Below are 21,377 nucleotides of genomic sequence, written 5' to 3'. Positions count from 1 at the left end.
CATTGCAAAGTCTCTGGCCACCATGGTGATGAAACACAGAGCGTGATGGCTCCAAGCATTGGGTATCCCAAGAGAGGTACAGGCCACTATTGAAGACTTGCACTTCAAGGGCAAGGAGCTATTTAGCAGGCAGACAAACAGCACTCTGCACTCACTGAAAGACTCAAAGGCCATCTTATGCTGTCTAGGGATTTACATCTCAGTGCTGTACCACAAGCCTTACTGCCCTCAGTCCCAGTTGAAGCTGTGGACACTGTCTTACAAACACAGGGATCCTGAATACTGGACCAGGAAAAGGCCAAGATAAAGCAGAGGGCACAGCCTTTCCTCTTCCTGATCAGTGCACCCCAATCCTATAGCATACCAGCAAACTTGACAGCTTGCTCGAGAGCCACATCCAATCCAGTGAATGAGCACTACTTTCAGAATCCACCTCCCTCCATTCCACCAGGCATGATCACCAAGTTGTAACAGGACAATCATTGCCCGTGGCTTTCCCATCCAGTTCCACTCATTACCCCCTACATGCACCTCTCCTCAGGAAAGCCTGCTGCAATCAGAAGTGGCCTTGTTGCTTCATCTAGGAGCCATACAGATGGTTCCAACAGAATTCAGGGAAAGAGGCAGCTTCTCCTGATATTTCCTCATTCTGAAGAAGAAAGGAGGTCTTCATCCTATCCTAGAGCTGAGGAGACTGAACCAGCACCTACACTGTCCTGAAGTTCAATATGGTAATGCTTGCCTCTCTCATCCTGTTTCTCCAAGCTCAAAACTGGTTCGTCTCTGGGAGGAAAGGAACTACATGGTATTCAGAGCTTTATAGTATTACCTTAATAGGACCAAGCCATTTTTGCTGTCTCTCAGTTTCTTTGTGCTCATTCTGTCCAGGGCATCTCATCGCAAAGAATCTCCAAGTGGATGCATGCAATGCTATCAGTTGGCTGATGAGCCTCTCTCTTCAGACATCAAGCCACACTCACTAGAGCATCTTTCGCTTGCTTCCGCAATGTGTTGGTCTCTGCAGGGCTTTGGAGCTCTGCTCCGGCTCCGTCCAGCTCCAGGCAAAAACTTGCAGCTCCACTGCTCCAGAGCTGCTCCACACTCTAGCTCCAGACTCCGCTCCAAAGCCTGAGATCTGCAAGGCTGCAACATGGAGTAACCTACTGACTTTCATGAAATAGTATGTCCTTGACATGGCTGCCAGGGCAGATGCCAAGTTCAGGAGAGTGGTACTTCATTCATTGTTTAACTGATTCAGCTGGTGCTCTCTGCCACTGTCCTGAGGGTATGCTGCTGGCCAGCCATCAGCACTGGGATGGTGGGACCCATATGGACATACTCGAAGAAGAAAGAATGGTTACTTACTCTACGGTTAGTGTGGCTCTTTGAGATTATATAAATGTGGATCACAGGACTTGTGCCCCATCCCCACTCTTTGGAATCCTCACCAGCATGGGCTTTGAATTGTGAGGGTATGAGGGAAGGTCATGGTTCCCCACGCCCATGCCCTCTTGTGAGAGGCACAGGTTACATGCACGGCCCCAATGGATGCTGATGTACAAAAACATACAGTGTCGCTTGCATGAAGCACATACACACCTATAGTGGGATCCTCGCTGACTGTAACATCTTGAAGAACTCCAGGTACTACTGTAGGGTAAGTAACTGCTCTTTGTCTACATCCATAGGAGTAAATGGGACAGGAGGGCATTCAGCACGTTTCTGGCTTTGAAAGCTGATCCGATGAATGGTGTATTGATTTGGCATAACTTGAAATTATTAGCTACTTAATTCCATAGTTGAAAATGTTGCTATACCTTTATCTCTCTCTTCTCTCCCCCCCCCCCCCCACATGCTAAAATAAATTGACATGTTTCTGTGTGAGTTTATCAGAGCATTTTAGGCTCTGCTCTCTCTGTTGTTCTGATAAGGAGCTGCTTAGTAGTTTTACAATAGTCTGTTTGCTATATGTCTCTTCCTTGCTCTCTCTTTCCTTGTGAATTTTCTTCCTGGGAAACATTCTTAAGACCTTTACTGAAGATGTCAAGGTAGTTTAGAGGAGGAGGGTTGTTCATAGGATCAGTATGCATACTTGTCGCACAAAATCTCTACAGGTTACAAATATGGCTAAAATTAATGAGAACTGAGACCTCCGTAATGCGTGTACAGCTACAGAGCCTGATTATATTTTATAGTTTTGACAGCTGTCTAAAAGGGATATCACTGTTTTTATTTTCATTGATTTTATGAATCACAAAAATGTACATTCTACAGCCTCCTTTATAAAAAAAAAAAAAAAAAAAGTGGGTATGTATTGAAGTGCCTCCCTGTAACATTAATTTCAACCTCATGTAATTATTTAACTAGTGCATGCCTTGATAAACAAGCCTGAACATTTATGGATGCCCAATACCCAAATGTCTTTGTGTGCCTTTAATTAAAACAAAACAAAAACCCCCAAACAAGGTTGTCAAACTGAGCATCATGTATAGAACAAACCCTAGTGCCATTAAAAAGAGCAGAGCAAAACAGAAACAAAAATGACAATCTCCCTTTATTGCTCTGGCACATGAAATAAATATATTACTTCTATACGCACGCTAGCAAGAGGGGGTGGAATTTCAAGCTTTGCCCTGGAGGATGACAAAGATCAACTCTGGCATCTGTGAAGGGTGTAAAGAACATAAAATCCTTTTGACTATTTAACTTGTATGGCACTCATCTGCTATGGCAATGAACATTGTGTAAATACCAGTATAGATACAGCATTCCAGAATCATAGGTCCTCTATGGAAAATCCTGTTCTGTCTTCTCCAGGGCTCTCAGCACTTTTAGTAACAGTTAGCCCCGTTGCTCTGATGGATAGTTTCTCAAAGAAAAATTAAAAGTTATGCTAATATAATCCAACTATGTGTTTTGGCGGTTTTTTTCTTGTAGGGCATCAGAAGATCACAGTGATTCCAATGTGTTGATGGGAGAGATTCAATCAGATGAAGAAATTATCAACAGCTCTGATGAGGACGATGACACAAATTCCGATTCTAGCAAAGGGGAGCTTGATCTTCAAGAATATAAGCAGGTGTATTTTGATTTTTAAAGCTGTACTTCGTCAGTATTTTTTTTAGTTTCCCATATAGTTTGTAAAGGGAATTTGGGGAATATCTACGTAAGAAATGTCTTGTTGTATAAATGTAAACCATCATTTTTCAGATGCTTTTTGCACCCTGATAACAGTAATTTTTTTTTTAAAGCTTCATACTTGCTGTGGATTTGCAAATTTCCTTGATGTGAAGAACCCATGTTTAGAAATAGTCATAAAAACTGTGCACTGCTCAGTCCATTAATTCATTCTTAACACCTCAAAGAGTTGTGGGCCTGTAGTCCTACACACCACCCACCTGTATATGTAGAGTTCTACAAACTGAAGTAAAGTGTGAAAGAGTCAAACTTGACTGCTTTGTCTGCATGTTTTAGACTGCACATTTACTAAAGCTCTTAATCTCATGCTCTGGACCTTTGAGTCCCAGAGTTTCCTGCTTTCTGCAGGGTGAACTGAAGAACATTGGAAACTGATTACCAGGACTGGAGAAGCCAAAGGGTAGGGACTGGAAAACAGGTCACTAGAACTGCTGAGGCCCTTCCCAGTGCCATCTCATTCGTTTTTGGGGCATGGGCAGGTGAAACTATTGTGATCTAGGAGTGTTCCAGCCAAGTGTTGAGGAAGGAAAGGCTATTTTTCAGTGACAACTTCTGGTTCAGCGGAACAGCATTCTTGAAGTTGTATGTCCAGCCACACACGCCTTTCAAATCAATAAACTGTCTTGGGGCAAGTACGCAGTCCACAAATTGTTAGCTTCCTTGGACTAAAACATATGAGACCCTGCCTCTTAACCAGTGCTTAGCTGCTCCTTTCCAATGGCCAGAGTAGATATGGGCCCAACCCTCACCCTGTTTTGGGGATAATGTAGAATTCCTGTTTCTTGGATTTAAGAGTCACTGCTCTGGCCCACACTACTGGGCTTTCCTGATTGTATCTATGCTATCAAATGCAGAGGTACCCATTAAAGAGGGTTTTTTTGTTTTTGTTTTTGTTTTTCCTTCTCTCTGCTAGTCCTGGTTACCTAGCTGGCACATTGCCCATTTAAGCGCCTCAATTCAGTGCCTTCAAAGTAATGAGGTACAGTGTTCCTTTGTGTGCTGTCCACAAGATCCTTCTTAGCAGGCTTGTTCAGCCCCAAGTGCTCTGGAGGCACCTTAGCCATGATGCCTAGGTTCTGGTTCTCTCTTCACTGCTGTGTGTGCTGGATGGCATGTCTTTGGAAGACACTTCCTATGTGATTTCCTTTTTCCATCCCTCCTTCAAGCCAAGGGTGACTGGGTAATAAAGCAACCTTTTTTAATCAGTTGATGATCTGGGGTTCCATCTCCTTTCCTAGAGGCTTCCTTTGCCATCTTTTCTTATAAGCATTAGAGGTTTCTGTCAGCTTCCCAGCATCCCTGAAATCTGCGTGGCTGTAGATTCTGGCATTGGCTTTACTTCAGACTGGCTGGGACTGCTGCTTCTTCACCTCCTTACAGGGCAAGTATCTTTTTGCTCTGTGGTGGAATGTTATTTTAGACACCTGCCTGCCAAGGAGAACTCGATATAGGATTCCCCATTGCCAGAAAGAAAAGAGCTCATGTTCAACAAGGTGAAAGTGTTGTGTAACAGCTTTGAATTTCCTCATATTTTTCTGCTAGTGCCCTGACACCTTGATCTTAATAAATCAACTTTTCTCTTGAGTAAGTTGGGGTGCGGCGGGAGTCAGCAGCACAGCCTGTTCCTGTGTAGCTAACCAAAATTGTGTGTGGGTATATCAGCTAACATCCCAATGTGAATATCTTTCTCACAAGATTCAGAAGGGCATTCCTAGAAACACACAGTGCAACGCTGCTCCGCTCATGAAACATCTCGTGTTTCATAGAATATACTCTTGCCTTCATGTAACTCAGAACTGGTGGTGAACCATCTGGTTTTTAACTTGCTCAGCTGGCCTGTGGCGCGTGGACTCTGACAGCTGCAGATTAACTTTACCAACAATCTGCCTCTTGCTTGAAACTTCTAACAGTTCCTGCAGCTGCAGGGGAAAATGAAACAATCTCTGCATTGGTAATCAGCTGTTTGGTGGGTTTATTTTGTTGGCAAACATATCCAGTCTCTAATGATATTTCTCACCCACAATAGCGGGTACAGTAAACAACTGCTGAGAAAAAAGGGTAAAAACTGAGGTGTTCTATTACCTGAAAACTGAGAGAACTCAAGGCCCAAAATTTGAAGACTATGCTTCAAACCCTCCTGCCTTCCAAATGATTGTCTTCTGACTGAACAAACACAGTGTGGCATTTCCAGTGCCAGCTGATCGGAGAAAAATTTTCCAAATGGTGTTAAAAAAAACAAAACAAAGGGGCAATATCTCAGCTCATGCTTAGTTTGCATTAGTATTTTACTATTGTGTAATCATTACTTTTAAATTAGTTTGCAACTGTCAGTTATAGAGTGTTGACAGTTATTGTATTGCAAAATCACAGACTACATGTGAGTTTATTCCCATAGTGTTAGCTATGCTCTCCATAAAGAGAGAGAGAGAGAGAGAAGGATGTGCACCCTATCCTTGTATTAATATAAATGTCCTGAATTTGGTTGGTTTTAGTGATTATTTCTAGATGCTAATATGGGGGCTTCGCTAAATACAAACCTAATTGATATGAATGGAAGAGCTAGGATTTCACTGCTGAAATAGTCTTGTTTCCATGTAGTATGGGGGGGAGGGATAGCTCAGTGGTTTGAGCATTGGCCTGCTAAACCCAGGGTTGTGAGTTCAATCCTTAAGGGGGCCACTTAGGGATCTGGGACAAAATCAGTACTTGGTTCTGCTAATGAAGGCAGGGAGCTGGACTTGATTACCTTTCAAGGTCCCTTCCAGTTCTAGGAGATAGGATATGTCCATTTATTTATTTATTTATTTATTTAAAATACTAAGGCCTAGCTGAGGATTGTAGAAACAACAATTTGGTTTCCAGCTCTCAATAATTTATATGCTAGTTGCTCTTCGAAGGAGAACTGCAAATCTAGACCAAAGCTTGCAGCATTAGCATTTGGGGTCTAGCAATGCTACTGATGCCAGTAGGCACTGGTGGGAGACTATCAACTGAAAATGAGGCCTCCTGGATTCTGTCCACAGCTGGGACCCTCATTTGCATTGTGACCTTGAGCAAGTTGCTTTTCTGTGCCTCAAGTTCCCCATCTATAAAACAGGGCTGATACCTACATTGGTAAAGCGCTTTGTGGTCATTGGATAAACGGCACTAAGTGCAACATGTTACTGTTATTGTAGCTTCACTAGTTGCTAGGGTTGCCAACCCTCCAGGATTGTCTGGGAGTCTCCAGGAATTAAAGATTTAATCTTTAATTAAAGATTGTCATATGAGGAAACCTCCAGGAATATGTCCAGCCAAAATTCACATCCCTACTAGTTGGGTAACAAATTCATAGAATATCAGGGTTGGGAGGGACCTCAGGAGGTCATCTAGTCCAACCCCCTGTTCAAAGCAGGACCAATCCCCAGACAGATTTTAACCCTAGTTCCTTAAATGGCCCCCTCAAGAATTGAACTCACAGACCTGGGTTTAGCAGGCCAATGCTCAAACCACTGAGCTATCCCTCCAACGTTCAGAATTTAATTTCTCAGATTTTGTAGTCCTTTAGCCTGATATGTGTCGTCCTTACCTTTGTTTGGATTGGACAGTGCCTGGGACATCAGAATAACAAACATACAGTGTATGACTTCTGAAATTCTTAGAGATCAGCAAACCGTCACTTTATTGATTGATGTAACACCCTACAATATTGATAGAAATATAATTGTATGGGATTGCATCTGCATTACAATCACCTTTTTGAAATAGGAAATGAAGCAATGAACCTTTCAAAGAGAAATATTGTAATCTTATTTCAAACATCATTAACAAGTATATAACAGTGTAATAAAAACAGCTAAAGTTTTAAGGTAAATCACTCATTGCCTGCTCTTTTACTACTGTTCTGCATATGATTTCACCAGAACTTCAGCTTGCTATTGTTTGTTCTGTGTTGCATACCTGCATATCTATGATTTATTTTCATTTTATCTCTCCTTTAACTCCCCAGTGTAATGGAAAACCTACATAGTTAATAGACATAGTGCCAGCTGATAACTGCTAGGCAGGTGGCAAGCCAGGACTGCTACTATAGAGATATAGTTTAAGAAAGAAAAAAAAAAAAGCAAAGCAAACTGTACACACAATTAGACTCTGCAAAAGCATCTTTGCATGCCTGTCATCTTGCCCTCATTTTGTTTGCTGTACCACATTCTTGGAATTGGTATTAAGCTTTAGCCCTGATCCTGCAAGCTACTCTGTTTAGGTCGATTCCTCCACCCATATGGAGCTCCATTGACTTCACTGGAGCTAATCAAAAGTCTATCACAGGGATTATCATCTCCGTTTTGTTGGGTGACAGCTTGCAGGGCCTGGGCCTCAGATTGTAAATTCTCTGGTGCCCTTTATACGTGTTTGTACAGGATCTGGTGCAATTGTGCTGTAATGCAAATAATTCCACATTCCATTTTATTAGCCAGTATCTTAAATATTCATATGTCTGTTTTATTTTTTCTTCTTCTCTCTCTTACACTCATAAGACTGGGGATTCAGTATTTTACACTTATTTTGCACTTTTCTTTTTGAGGGATCCCATAACAATTCAAAGATTAAAATATCAGATGAGATAGCTGGGTGTGGAGGTTGGTTGTGAGAATTCTCATATTTTTGGCTTGGGAAAAAATGAGAATTAATGGCATTCTACGGCGATTGGATTAAACAGAACACTATTATAATTCAATCCTGTGCTCAAGCCCTGTGCTGCTATATAATGTTGAGGGGTGCGTATGCATATATTTGTGTGTGCATTTGTTTCAGGAGTGAACTCTTATTTTACAAAGATTACATTTCTTCTATACAGTAGACTTGCTAGCTAAAGAAATCTGATTGTAGTTCATTTTAGTTCATTTTTTTTTTAGATTTAATAAGGCAGATTCTCAATAGTTAGTATTACTTTGAAAAGAAAAAAGTTATTTCCTGTTACATTTTTGGCTTTATTAAAAGCAGCATGAAAAAATTAACAAAATCTGTGTTCATCTCTTGACAAATGTTCTTAAAACCCATTTGAATTTACTGCAGATTTATATACCGTATTCACAAATGAGCCAATTAAATTATTATGGATATAGAGTATTATCCACACTCCACTTCTTTCAATAGCTGACAGCTGTCACTTTCAGTATGGGCTCTGATGCTTTCCAGAGTTTCTAGACAGGGATGCTAGTGCTTATTTATAGATTAGCATTTACACATCATTCTATCCAATTATATTCTAAATTCCATTTCACAGAAGTAATCTCTGAATATTGGTAGACTTTGGAGCAGTATAAAGTGATATTTTTGGTAGGAAATTTGGCTTGAAGTTGATCTTTGCTATTTGTTTGTGAGTACACAGTGTAACATGTAATTTTATCTGCAGAGCAAAGCAGCTGGAAAGAAAACGAAAGTTTACCATATTGCCAAGGAGATCATGAGCTCGGAGAAAGTGTAGGTGTTAATGCTAAACTCAAAATACTTATTCAGTTTATTTTAATTCTGCAGTTCAAATGTAATTATTTGCTTTTTATTACTTTTCTAACAGATTTGTGGATGCGCTAAAGCTCTTGCACATTGTAAGTATCTAGTAAAAAAATTTATGTTCTTCTCTTAAAGTTCAGCATTTACACAGTATTGTACTGAAGTGTATTTTCTTTAATATTTCCTCATTTAAAACACTGAATAAACCCAATTAGGCAGCAGTATAAAAAAATTCTAAGTTGCTGGCATTTTTCCCTAACAAGTATAGTGGGAAAATGTGTGGTGGTATCCTCCTTGATGCTCATGCAAAATTTCCATGTAAGCTATTGGGAGTTTGGATTAAATGTTAGAATATGCCCCTAATTATTTTACTATAGCTCCTTATTTGTTAATGAACTATCTGGTTGTTCCGCAAGAATAATTCTTTCTCCATAAATAGTAGTATGAAAATTTTTGATTTAAAAAAACTTTTAAAATTTTTATTTTTTTACCAAAATGTATGTAAAAATACTTTACCTGATTCTTAGATAATCTATTTAAATCTGGGCTTTTGTACTGCAGTCATCATCATAGTACTGTATGTTTTGAGCTATAACTCTTTACAGGTATGCATTTTGGAGTTTGGCTTTCATTGGCATGTGATTTTGCTGTCTAACATATTAGAAGACATACAGCAAAAAGTATTGGAAATGGATTGTATAAACAGAACTACTAAGTTAAGAGTACACAATTTTTTTACGTCACAAGAGTGTACTGATAAAGGTTATAAAGAAATCATATTTTTTCAGTTTTCTTCACTCTACCTCTCCTGAGTAGTTTTTCCCCGGGCGGGAAAAATTCTACATATTAAACATTTCTGCTTTTACCTAATGAGTCTCTTGTGCAGCACATTCTGCCAGATTGGAAACAAGGATGCGTTTTTTCTGTGCCTGTAAAAAAGACATCCTCTCTAACACAGGAAACAAAACTATTACTAAATCACCTGTTGATTTTTGTTATATTTTTGAGTAATTGTTCTCTGAGTCTGTTAGGGCTTGAACTTTAAAAGACCGTGTCAGACAGTAATGACCAATTTATAGTTTACAACCAGCGTTTTACCTAGTCCAGGCACCAAGCATCTTAAATACCTGTTTGGGGAATTGAGCATAAGGCACTATGAACAGATAGTGTTTAAATAGCAAGGTTGTAAGTTTTTAATTAGTTGCTAGCTGTAAAATAAACTGAGTGTCAGAATGTTCTCCAATGAATGCGGGCTCTTGTTGGCTCAGGGACAAATATCAGAACATAAAGGCAGTGTAATCTAGTGGAGAAGATGCTGACCTGAGTCTCAAATCTGGGATCTAGTCTCTCCTCTGCCATTGATCTGTTGTGTGACCTTATGCAATCACTTCAGTTCTCTCTGCCTGTGTTTGTCTGTTTAGATCATAAGCTCTTTGAGGCTGGGACTGTGTACGCTGCCGATCACAATGGGGCTGTGATCTCAATGAGTCTCTAGGAGCTCCAATATAAATAATAATAGACAGTTTAGTCTGGAAAAGCTTCATCAGTGCAGCCAGGACTGTCTGGGAAGCATTTTTTTTTTATTTTCATTAAAAGGAAAATCACCATCCCTATTGGCAGAGTTTATGGAAACCCAGTATTGTGTTTAAATGGAACAGTACTCCCAGGGAATCTGACTGTCCACAAGAATGATGCAAAGCCACTTAAAAGACAATTATGAAAGTGAGGTTCTATGTGGAAAGTAACTTTGCAGCACTGCCATTGTGGGATTTCACTTTTATTGTGTCTCAGTAGTTTTTGTCTCACTTGTTTAGCTTACTCACTGCCAGCCAAGCAACTCATCTTGGGCTCCCAAAGTGAAGCCTGGGCCCTTTCCACCCTGTACTTCATCACCTGTAATAAAGGTTCTTCAGGCCAAATGAGGCCCAGTGCGTTTCTTTAGCTGCAGCTACTTGGAGCTGAGTAGCAATTCTTTGGATGGTGTACAGAGTGGAGGAGTATTTAGCTCACAAAGGCTAGGCCTACACTAAGGGGGGGTTTCGAGTTAAGATACGCAAATTCAGCTACGCGAATAGCATAGCTGAATTCAGCGTATCCTATTCGACTTACCCCGCTGTGAGGACGGCGGCAAATCAACTGCCGCGGCTCCCCCGTCGATGGCGCTTACTCCTCCTGATGAGGTGGGAGTACGTGCGTCGATTCGGGATCGATTTATCCATCTAGATGAGACGCGATAAATCGATCCCTGAGAGATCGATTTCTACCCGCCGATCCGGGCGGGTAGTGTAGACTAGCCCTCAGTCTTAGCAACATTGGCTCTGCAACACTAACAGAAGTAAAGAGCAGTAAACTCTTATTTTTGCCACTGAAATCAACAAGCATAATGCTGAATACACCCAGGGAGCAGATCTGAGTGAGAAGGTGCCATTTTACGCAATCATTTTTAAGAGCACTTGAAGTGAAAGTTAAGGTAATTGAGGATGGGGATATAGGTGCAGGCTAGCTATATATAACAGAGTCTAATTTTGTTTGCATTTTGTTGATCATATTAAATAAATTGCTTTAGCTGAAACAACTCCTCCAAGCACTCAAAGAGCCCATCTGAAGGCTGTTTTTATTTTTTATTTCATGAGAAGAGCAAAAAATAAATACTTAAGACAAAATGTTTGATCATATAGAAAATGTTTTGGTTTGGGATCATTTATAGAATATCATGAATTAATGTAAGCATTGTGTTTGCTATAAAGGTGCCGATTGAGATACTGGCCTTCAATTTTGCACAATGAAGTTTGCCAAAACGTGTTGCGTCAATGGAGTTGTTCTGGGGTGAATGACCCATTTAATTGTAATCCTGTCTCCTCGCTCCTTCTTTGAAGGATGAAATTCTATTAAAGTGCAGAAACTTTGCTCTCAGGAGCTGCAAAAAACAAAACACTTAAATCAAAACAGTGTGCAGCTTGGTGCTATACTATCGTTTAGGGTCAGTTTATGGCTGGCCTGTGCAGGGGTATGCTCTAGCCCAGGGGAGGACGCAAGGTACTTCCATAGAAGACAGCTCTCATCTAGCTGCAAAGCATTATGGAGTCCAAGGAACAAGCAAATTGTCCACCACTGGCTGAAATGTTCCATACCCCAGAAGGCCAGGGAGCCTACACACCCTTTACCCTGTGCATTTGTAAGCCAGCACCCTTTCCCACCCTCCAGTATCCAGGAGGTATTACATATTACGTAGGCCAAATGGCTCCCTCCACAGCACTCAGTAGGTATATGGGTGTGCCCCCTTACTAGTGCCCTCCAGCTCTCAAAGCCTCATTTAGCCTTATGTGCTGTAGAGTGAACAAAATTAAACAGTGAACATTAGGGGGTCTTCCAATTGTTGAATTGCTGTCCGCATTTTGTCTGCTAGAGTCTTTGGGTTAGTCATTTCTTGGTTGTCTTTACCCATATGCCAGTGTAATGCATTAGATAAGCTCTGTAGAACAGGGAGTGTGTCTTCCAGGGTGCTTGTACAATGCCTTGCACTCCAGGGACTGATGGAGGTCTTTGCATGCTACTGTAATACAAATAAACTGTTGGCTACTGGTGAATTATAATAGCTAGGAGCTGGTAAAAAGAAAACCGGCGGCCCATCAGCGGACATTAAATCAGCATTTTTTAATGGCCGATCTAGCAAGTCACCTGCTGTGAGCTTGATGGATGTTGAGTTTAGAGAATGCTAGCTAAGCAAGGCTTGCACACTCCATTTGTAATTTGAGCTTTCACTAAGCCAAAGTGAATTAATGCTCATGACCCTAGTTTTCCTTTAAGATTTACACAAGGCTATAACAGATTATGCTGCAGGGTCAAGATTGTCATAAGTGATTTTAGGTGCCTTGCTCTTTGGGGGCCCAACTTGAGACCTGGCAAATGGGTACCTGATTTTCAGAAAGTACTGAGCCATCCACCTTCTGAAAATTGGGTCTCTTTAAAGTATCTCATGTTGGGCACTCAGTCACCAGTCGCTTGGCCTTTATCTTGTACACAACAGGAAAAATTCAAGATGTCTCATGTTCTCCTCTTCCAGCTCCTAACGTGCATGCATGAAAAGGCGTCTTGAAATGTTAAAGTGTTTGACAGGTTACATACAGGAACAAATTTTCAAAAAGTGGTCACTGATTTTGTTTGTTTGCAGACTGGGTATTTAGGCACTGAACTACAGAGTTGCAGTGACTGCATATGCAAGAGGTTGCAGTGACTGCATATGCAAGCCAATTAAGTCTGGCTGAAAATTTGGACCATAGATAGGGAAATAGCTGCTTCTCCATACATGTGTGTAATGCACAAATGCATACCGACAATATGTGGGATTTATTTTGAACTCTCCAATTCGGTATGCAGCATAGGCTAGCTCAGTGGCCCCCAACCACTTTCTGGTGGAGTTTCCCTCCTGTGACGAATTGGCAGATGGGTGCCACCTCTTTTTATCCCCATCAGCCATGCCCTCATATATTAGCTGCCATTTCTTCTTCTTCTGTCCATGTTTTCCCCGGTCGTTTTCTGACTCTGATTGATGTATCTCTCCCTCCCTCTTCCCCCCCTGTTCTTTTTTGCTGTCTCTGTGACTCCCAGTCAACAAAAGGCTACAGACTACTTAGGATGGGGGTATCTCCTTGGTTTCACTTAAGGCCAGATGCATATGCTCTTGCAATTTAGCTGAGTGCTGGGAACAGAGGAGAGAAGCTTGGGCCTGTGGGTTGCTGCCTGAGCCTGTAGCCCCATCCCCATGAGATGCTCCTACATCTATTTGTGTTAGGGGCCACTGCTATAGCAGGAAGACAAGGCAGGTGGCTTTCCAAGAGCCACTCAAAGCATTACCCACAAGCACATTCATATTTGAGAGGTGTGGATCTGAGGTCATGAAACTTTATCTCCTCCACCTGTGCACTCTCGTTGGGCTAAAATGGGGCCATGCTCACCAGTTTGGGAACTCTGGGTTAGCTTGTTGCTGTTCTCGCAGCATATTTACACTATAAAAATACTTCATTCTCTTAGAAATCAAAAGATTAGACTCAGACTTCACAATGTAAACTAAATGGCAGTCACATACTACAAAGAAGTGATCATAATAGATCTGGGAGAGCAGTATGGAGTACAGCACTCAGAACAAGGCTGGGAGCAAGGAACTCCTGAGCTCCAATCCTAGCACTGGCAGTGATTTGTTGTGTGGCCTTCGGCAGTTCTCTGAACCTCTCTGCCTCAGTTTCTTTGTCTGTAAAAAGTAATATTTATCTACCTGCCAGATGTAAGGTGAGGATGCCAGTACAGCTCTCTAAACTACTGGAGTACTTTAGAATTGCTGAATGGTGGTGTCAGATCTGGTCAAGACATTTAATAATGAATTACAACTGTAGCTAGATTATAAAGAGATGTTAATGAAATAATTTGGTCTGGCAGGGAGCACTGTGGGTTATCTAGTCCATTCTCTGCATTAGGATATTGTGAACATCTCCCCAGTCAGATAATTGACTGTTGTAAAAATTAAGTATCTTATGCTATTAAAGACCTGTGAATTATTGTACTAGTCATGAAAATGACATAGAATTACTTGTCAGCTTTCAGTAAGGTAATTTGTATGATGAGGTAATTCGTATAATTGAAAAACAGTACAATCAACATGTATTGACTTCATTATAAAGTATCACTGATATAGTTCAGTGTATGTATTGACCTTTTGTATTAAATATGTGTTTGCAAGATCTATTACAACTATGTCCCATGCAGTCGCACTTGCAGTTTGCCATGTGGCAGCCTGGCCCTTTCCTAGAATGTAAAAGTTTGTGTGTGTGCACGCGTGCCCTGAAGAATGTCCAAATGCAGAAAAATTCCTGACACCAAACTGATATTTGAGCTCTTTGAATTTGTACTTAAGCAGGAATTGCACATTAACTGAAAGGTTCTGCTGATGGTGTGTTTATATATGACGAGAAGTATGTGACTACAAACCAGGGTGAACATGTGAATGGAGCCCAAGCAAAAGGATGCCAGGATCACCATTAAATTATGCAATTGTCTGTCTTTTTAAATTGCAATTTAAAAAAAAGACTTTCTTTTTATCTCTTTTCTGACACATCTTGCTTAAACAACGTCTGTCTTTCGCCCTGTGCAGTCAAAAAGTGTCTGATCCATGCTTTTCTGAATAGTGGAATGTTAATTTCACAAATTTTAAATGAACTATATATATATGCAGTTGTACAGAAATCCGAAGCCCATATGGGCTCAGGCCAGCAGTTTAGTGAAAGTTCAGCATGTGGTTAAGGTGGATCGGAAATTGGGTCCACATCTTTTCCCTAGTTTCCCAGGCTAACACTAAGTTATAGGGGTCACTTGTCATGGCCTTGCACTTGCAACGCTCTAGTGCAGGGGTCGGCAAGCTTTCAGAAGTGGTGTGCCGAGTCTTCATTTATTCACTTTAATTTAAGGTTTCGCGTGCCGGTAATACATTTTAATGTTTTTTTAGAAGGTCTCTCTCTATAGGTCTATATATAATATAACTAAACTACTGTTGTATGTAAAGTAAACAAGGTTTTCAAAATGTTTAAGAAGCTTCATTTAAAATGAAATTAAAATGCTGAACTTAAGCTGCCGGCCTGCTCAGCCCGCTGCGGGCCTGGGGTTCCGTTCACCTAGGGCGGCAGCGGGCTGAGTGAGGCCGGTGGCTGGGACCCCGGCTGGCAAGGGGCCGGCAGCCAGAACCCCAGATTGTCAGCGGGCTGAGCGGGGCCAGGGGTCGAGACCCCAGACCAGCAGCAGGCCGAGCGGCTCAGTCCGCTGCCAGTCTGGGGTTCCGTCCACTGGCTCCTACCAGCCAGGGTCTCGGCTGCCGGCCCTGCTCAGCTCGCTGCCGGTCTGGGGTTCTGGCTGCCGGCCCCTTGCGAGCTGGGGTTCCAGCAGCCGGCCCCGCTCAGCCCGCTGCTGGCCTGGTGCTCAGGGTGGGGATGTGGGGAGTGGAGGAGTCAGGGCAGAGGGTGTGGGGGGGCTCGGTATGTGTGGAGGGTGCAGGAATCAGGGATGGGGTCATGGGGGGGATGCAGGGGTCAGGGCAGAGGGCTGGGATCGGGGGTGCTCCCAGCCCCCTGCACCTCTCACTGCGGGGGACTGGAGGGATACGCCCCGCTTCTATCCTCCTTCCCACTGCTACTTCTCCACATCCTTACCGGTCTGAGCAACGAGGGCGCTGGGGCTGCTCTTCTCCCCTTCCTCGCAAGGGCGGGGGAGGGGGAAGCTTGGCTGCCGGCGGAGCCTGCCGTACAGCAGCAGCCGGCAGGACTAAGCTTGCTTCTGCCCCCGCCAGAGAGAGCGGTAGGCGGCGGGCGGAGAAGAGTGGGCTGGGTCGGGCAGGATTTTTAATGGCATGCTGCTGCCTGCCGGGGTCCGGCTCAGCCCGCTGCCGGGGTTCGGCAGCAGGCTGAGCGGGACCCCGGCAGGCAGCAGCGTACCATTAAAAATCGGCTCACGTTCCGTCTTTGGCACGCATGCCGTAGGTTGCTGACCCCTGCTCTAGTGAGAGGGATACAAGTCACTGTGACACAAGGCCTTTCTGGGAGAGAAGGAGAAGGGTACGTGGTGATGACAAATGATTCATAACAGGGTCAGTGCTATTTCAAGTTCCACAGTTGCCTAATTAGGTGAGGAAATGGTGTCAAAGGATTGTTGACTCCAGAGTAGCTCAGACATTGCTACGAAGTGCTGGCAAGGGTGTAGATTTAAAAAAAAAAAAGGGGGGGGGGCGCAAGCCCATTCATGCATTTGTTAGGCGTGTCTTACTAGACATTCACTGAAAAATGAAGTATTTATAAGCAATTTACAACTTATTGGAGTAACTGAGCTCCCCCAGGAGCCACTTGTTACTCTACTGGATAGTGCCACTTGAGGCAATCTGTAATAGAAATGGGTGCCATTGTGTAACACACATTCCGGTGACAACCAGATGTGCTTTCATCTCAAAGTAGGGAAATGAAAGGAATCTCTTTTGTGTATACAATGAAAGGAGACACAAGAAAATTACAATTGGACCAGAATATAACATAATGCTGGATCCTGCAAACAGCATTGCATGAAGCAGTTTGGAGCATCTGGGCCATTGTTGTTATTTAGTTACTTTTGAAAGGAAAAAATAATTCTGTTAAGAAACTGCATGTCAGCATACCTTTTTATTTTTACAGACACACACACACACCAACACCCACATATTAATATAATATTTATATGTATGTCACATATCATGTGAAACTTCTGTCTTGTCACAAATGGTACTATTCAATTGAGTAAATGTCTCATTTTAAAAAGTGACTATTTTAGCTTTTTTAAAAATACAGCCTGAGTAGAGTTGAATTTATTTTATTTGAGGACTGTTTTTAAATATAAAGTATGATTCCTAAAAATTCACTTTAATGTTGTTGCTGCGTTACTTCAAACAGAATACGTTGCCTGTGGTAGCTAGGGTGATGGCCTTTGAACAATTCAGTGCAGGAGGAGGCTTTAGCAATGTTATGTTCTGCTATAGCTATAAAATCTGTGAGTGTAATGCGGATTATTTCAATGTAATCGCATGTGAAACTGATCACTGAGTGCCAAGTATACTTATATATGTTAACTTTAACAGTGATGATTTATGTTAAGAAAGTTGGGCATGTTTTTCTCTTTAGTAGTGAACAGATTAGCTTTAGAGGGAAGCAGGCAAGTACATTAAATTAACTTCACTGCAATTCTTAAATTACTGCTCTTCTTGTAGGGAAAAACTATCCTTGTATTGAATGACATGCATTTTCTTGGAGTGAAGTTTCATTTTTCTCTATTTTCTATTTCTTTAACTATATTAAAAATGCAGCCATTCTGGGCTCTCGCCACATGTATACAATGTTAATGAATTTCATAATCAGTGGACCAATAGCTCTGAACATAGACACAGTCACCGCATTCTCCTATCCATTTCATTCTTCCCCCTCCTATCCCCACCCTCACTCCTCAGGCTTATGCTGTCTGCCTTCAAATCTTTTTAATTTCAGCTCAAGATGAACCTCAGGAGGATTACTTCAAAAGAGCTGCCAGGTCATAAATAAATCTGTAACATGACTGTTATAACCAATGCACAGTGCATGTTCAATAACAGTGATTTGATAATTCCCAAGAAATCTGAATCTTTTCTCCTTATTTTTTTCGTTTAGCCATCTGGTTTGTCACCATTTGTAGGTTTAATTTGATTTGCCTTATATCTCCTATACTACCTCTCTTTCTTCTCTGCAGTAGTTCCTCTGTTGACTTATTAGGGACTGGGCTGACAATCAAGTATCTTGACTGGCTATTATTTGGATGATTAAGTCGCATGGTCTTATCCAAAGCTCACTGAAGTTAATTATCACCTCAGTGGGCCTTGGATCATCCCAGAGAGCACCAAGGTCTCCTGTGCCCAAACACATGCCAGAGTCTTCATATGCTATACCAGTAACTTAAATAAATGGTGCTTAAAACTGACTCTCTATTCCTCTTCCAGTGTCTTGTGAGGATGGAGCTGCTTCTGCTGATTGCATTGTATATAAACAAGCTTTCATGCATTGTGCCTTACAATGGATGAATAAAATTCTTGCTTTGTCCTCTGGCATAAGTTATGTTTTTTTGGGGGAAAGACTCCCTCTAAGGCTGAGCTACAAACAGAGAAATCCAACATTTACTAGTCTCATGCTGGCTTATGTATCAGATTCAGTAAGTGTCTGCTCTTGCTAAGTGTACCAGTTACAAGTACTAAACATGATGTATTTTGCCCAAAGCTCTTCAGAACTCCTGTATTTAGGCTGTATTAGTCATTGCAATTCCTTGTATCATTTCAGCATTAAGCAGTGCCCTAAAGCTGTGGGTCGGGTCAGAGGAAGGTTCTGAATGAGTCATGGGCCCAGAGGGGAGGCCTGGGAGTGGGGGTGTTGGAGAGCAAGCCCGCCCTGCACTCACCTAACAGCAGCGGCTCCTGTCCCAGGAGGCTGGGCCTGGCTCTGCGCTCCAGGTGTTGCCACCTGGCATACGGGGTCACAACACCACTTGGGTTTTGGCCTGGTCACCCCTCCATCATGATGGCCAGGCAGCCAATGCCTCTTCTCTACAGCAACTTGGGTTGTGGTACCGGAGCAGAAGGTGCTGCTGCAGATGGTCTGTGCCCCCCTCGGCAGAGCAAGGAGGAGGCTGTGGAGGGGAAGGAGGCTACTATATGATTTTTGGTGGTCCCTCTCCACAGGAATTTTGGCCCTAGGCACGTGCCTAGTTTGCCTATGCATTAATCCAGCCTTGGTTTGTGGTGCTGGTGTTTTTTTTAATGAGTGCTGGGATCTGACAGCAATACCCCATGTGACAGCTTTTCTTAATACAATACTGTTTTTATGAAGTTTAATACAAAATCAGTCCTACTGTTGCACCATTACAGGATTTAAAAATAGTAAATTAGGGTGACCAGATGTCCCTATTTTATAGGGACAGTCCCGATATTTGGGGCTTTTTCTTATATAGGCGCCTATTACCCTCTACCCCCTGTCCTGATTTTTCATACTTGCTGTCTGGTCCCTCTATAGTAAATGGTGGTATCTGTATAATGTATGTATTTATAGTGGTGGGTTGTAAAAAAAACACAAAATTCAGTTGATGGGTCGCCTTAGTTAAAAGTTTGTAAACCATTGCCCTAAGATCAGGAAACCCTGCAGCTGATCGTAAGCTATGTGACACTAGTCTGCACAGATGATGTGTGAAAGAGCATTTCCATATGAATAAGGCCATCTGCTTTGTTTTTTTTTTTTTTTAAACTCTAATGCGGTAGTTCCTGACCTTTCCTTTCTAGTCACTGCCCAAAAACCACCTGCAGTTTTTTTCCCACAAACTACCCAATCCCAGCCTTTTGTGACCCATGGAACCATGCGATTGGAGCTTGTGGGGATATTGCTGGGAGATGGTGACAGGGATGTTTGGGTGGATGGGCCTAGAGAGGGGTGCTGGAGTGATGGAACTGTTAACTGAGTGAGCTGGTATGGATGACTGTGAGGTGCCCTCTCACCCTCCTTCACCCCAGCAGCACTCAGCTCCAGGGGAAAGTTGTTCTGAGAGGCTATAGGAGCCAAGTGCCTGTAGTTCAGTTTTTCCTCCCTTTGGCATCCTAGACATTGACTTAGCTCATATCATATAGAGTTATTCAGCTGTTTTAAGTAAGGTACACTGGTGTTACAAGATTTTTAAAAATTGTGTAAGTTTCATTGTAAGTGGTGGAAAAGATACACAGGACCCATGGGTGAAATCCTGGACACATTGAAGTCAATGGCAAAACTCTCATTGACTTCAGGGGGGCCAGGTTTTTCAGCCTATATGTTCAGTGAGGACCAAATAAACATGATAGCCTGAACTGTGTGGGAGGTTTTTGTAGCATAGAAAATGTACCACCTTCTAGGATGAGCGATCAGTTTTCCCATCGTAGGTAAATATTGATTGTACCAAACTATTTATGATATTAAAAAAAGAACAAACAAATCAAAAAAACCCTGACACCCCCAGTATCATTTGGTTGGTTTTCTCTAGGGCCTGGCTTACCCTACAAAGTGAGGCTGATGTAAGCTGTCGACCTAGTTGTGCATGTGTCTACATTCAAACTTGTCTTCTGCCAACATAGGCACCTTGTTACGGTGAAACAGTAAAACCACCTCCCCGAATGGCACTGAGCTATGGTCGACGTACTGTGGTCAATGCAGAACAAGTGTAGACACTCTGCAACCTATGTTGACACTAATAGTCCTCCAGTAGCTGCCCCACTGTGCCCAACAGTGACAACTCTGAGGGTCAGGGAGACCGTAAGCCACCCCCCCTAAAACCGCCTGCATATGTTCGAAATGGCTTTTTCCTGATTGTCCCGCTCGGTGAGCATACCTAACAGCTGTCCTCTGTTGTGTGCAACTGCCCAACCAACTGCGCTGGCTACACATTCTATATGCACTCCTGTCTAGAGTAGACAGGAGAAATTGAATCTCCGGGGCCTGTCGGGAGACTAGCCTGTGCAGGCACAACTACGGATCAGCTGTAGAAACATTGACAGCTACGAAAAGATTGTACAGAGGATGGATGCAGGTGAAAGAGGACAACAGGGGTCAGCAGCGGTGACACATGAAAGTGAAGGAACTGCAACAGGCATACCACGAGATCAGGGGGCCTAACAGTCAGTCTGGTGCTGAGCCACAGACCTACTGCTTTTACAATGAGCTGCATGCCATCCTTGTTGGAGACCCCACCACCATCCTCAGACCAGCGTGGATACCTCGGAGGAATCCGTGAGATACCCCTGCTCTGTACAGTGAGAAGGAGGGATATGCAGCAGGGGCTCCAGCCATGCAGTGAGCCAGGATCTCTTTGAGACTCCATCACATTCTAGTCCTGCCAGCCAAGCATGGATGACCCTGATCTAGGGGCAGGAACCTTGGGTAAGTGTGTGCATGTATTCACCCTTACAAAGTTTAAACCTGAAAATGGCACCCGACCCAGCCCCATGTTGGCAGGATGCAGATATTTGCTTTCCATTTTCTTCCTAGGAGAAGAGAGAGAGATACAGCAAACAGTGGTAGATTTATCTGCTTTTCATTCCCCTGTAGGGTTAAGCCGGGGGGAGGGTGGGAGACAGATGTGAAGCAGCC

The 21,377-nt window shown here is 42.6% G+C and overlaps 1 protein-coding gene across 4 annotated transcripts in view; it reads left to right on the top strand.

Moving 5' to 3' along the window:
• Positions 1–21,377, top strand: part of FGD6 (FYVE, RhoGEF and PH domain containing 6) — a 106,062-nt gene that overhangs the window by 39,156 nt on the left and 45,529 nt on the right. For all 4 annotated transcript variants that reach the window (XR_010594602.1, XM_005306491.4, XM_005306490.5 and 1 more), the window contains exons 3-5: positions 2,938–3,079; positions 8,594–8,661; positions 8,756–8,786. Coding sequence is in view for 3 of the 4 variants with exons in the window: in XM_005306491.4 (XP_005306548.1) it covers positions 2,938–3,079; positions 8,594–8,661; positions 8,756–8,786 (241 nt within the window). In the remaining variant the exon portion in view is untranslated. The remainder of the gene's footprint in view (positions 1–2,937; positions 3,080–8,593; positions 8,662–8,755; positions 8,787–21,377) is intronic.

The sequence above is a fragment of the Chrysemys picta genome, chromosome 1 (genome assembly GCF_011386835.1).
Source record: "Chrysemys picta bellii isolate R12L10 chromosome 1, ASM1138683v2, whole genome shotgun sequence".
Taxonomy (NCBI): domain Eukaryota; kingdom Metazoa; phylum Chordata; order Testudines; family Emydidae; genus Chrysemys; species Chrysemys picta.
The sequence above is the reverse complement of the archived record's forward strand: the minus strand, read 5'-3'. Positions and strand labels throughout refer to the sequence as shown.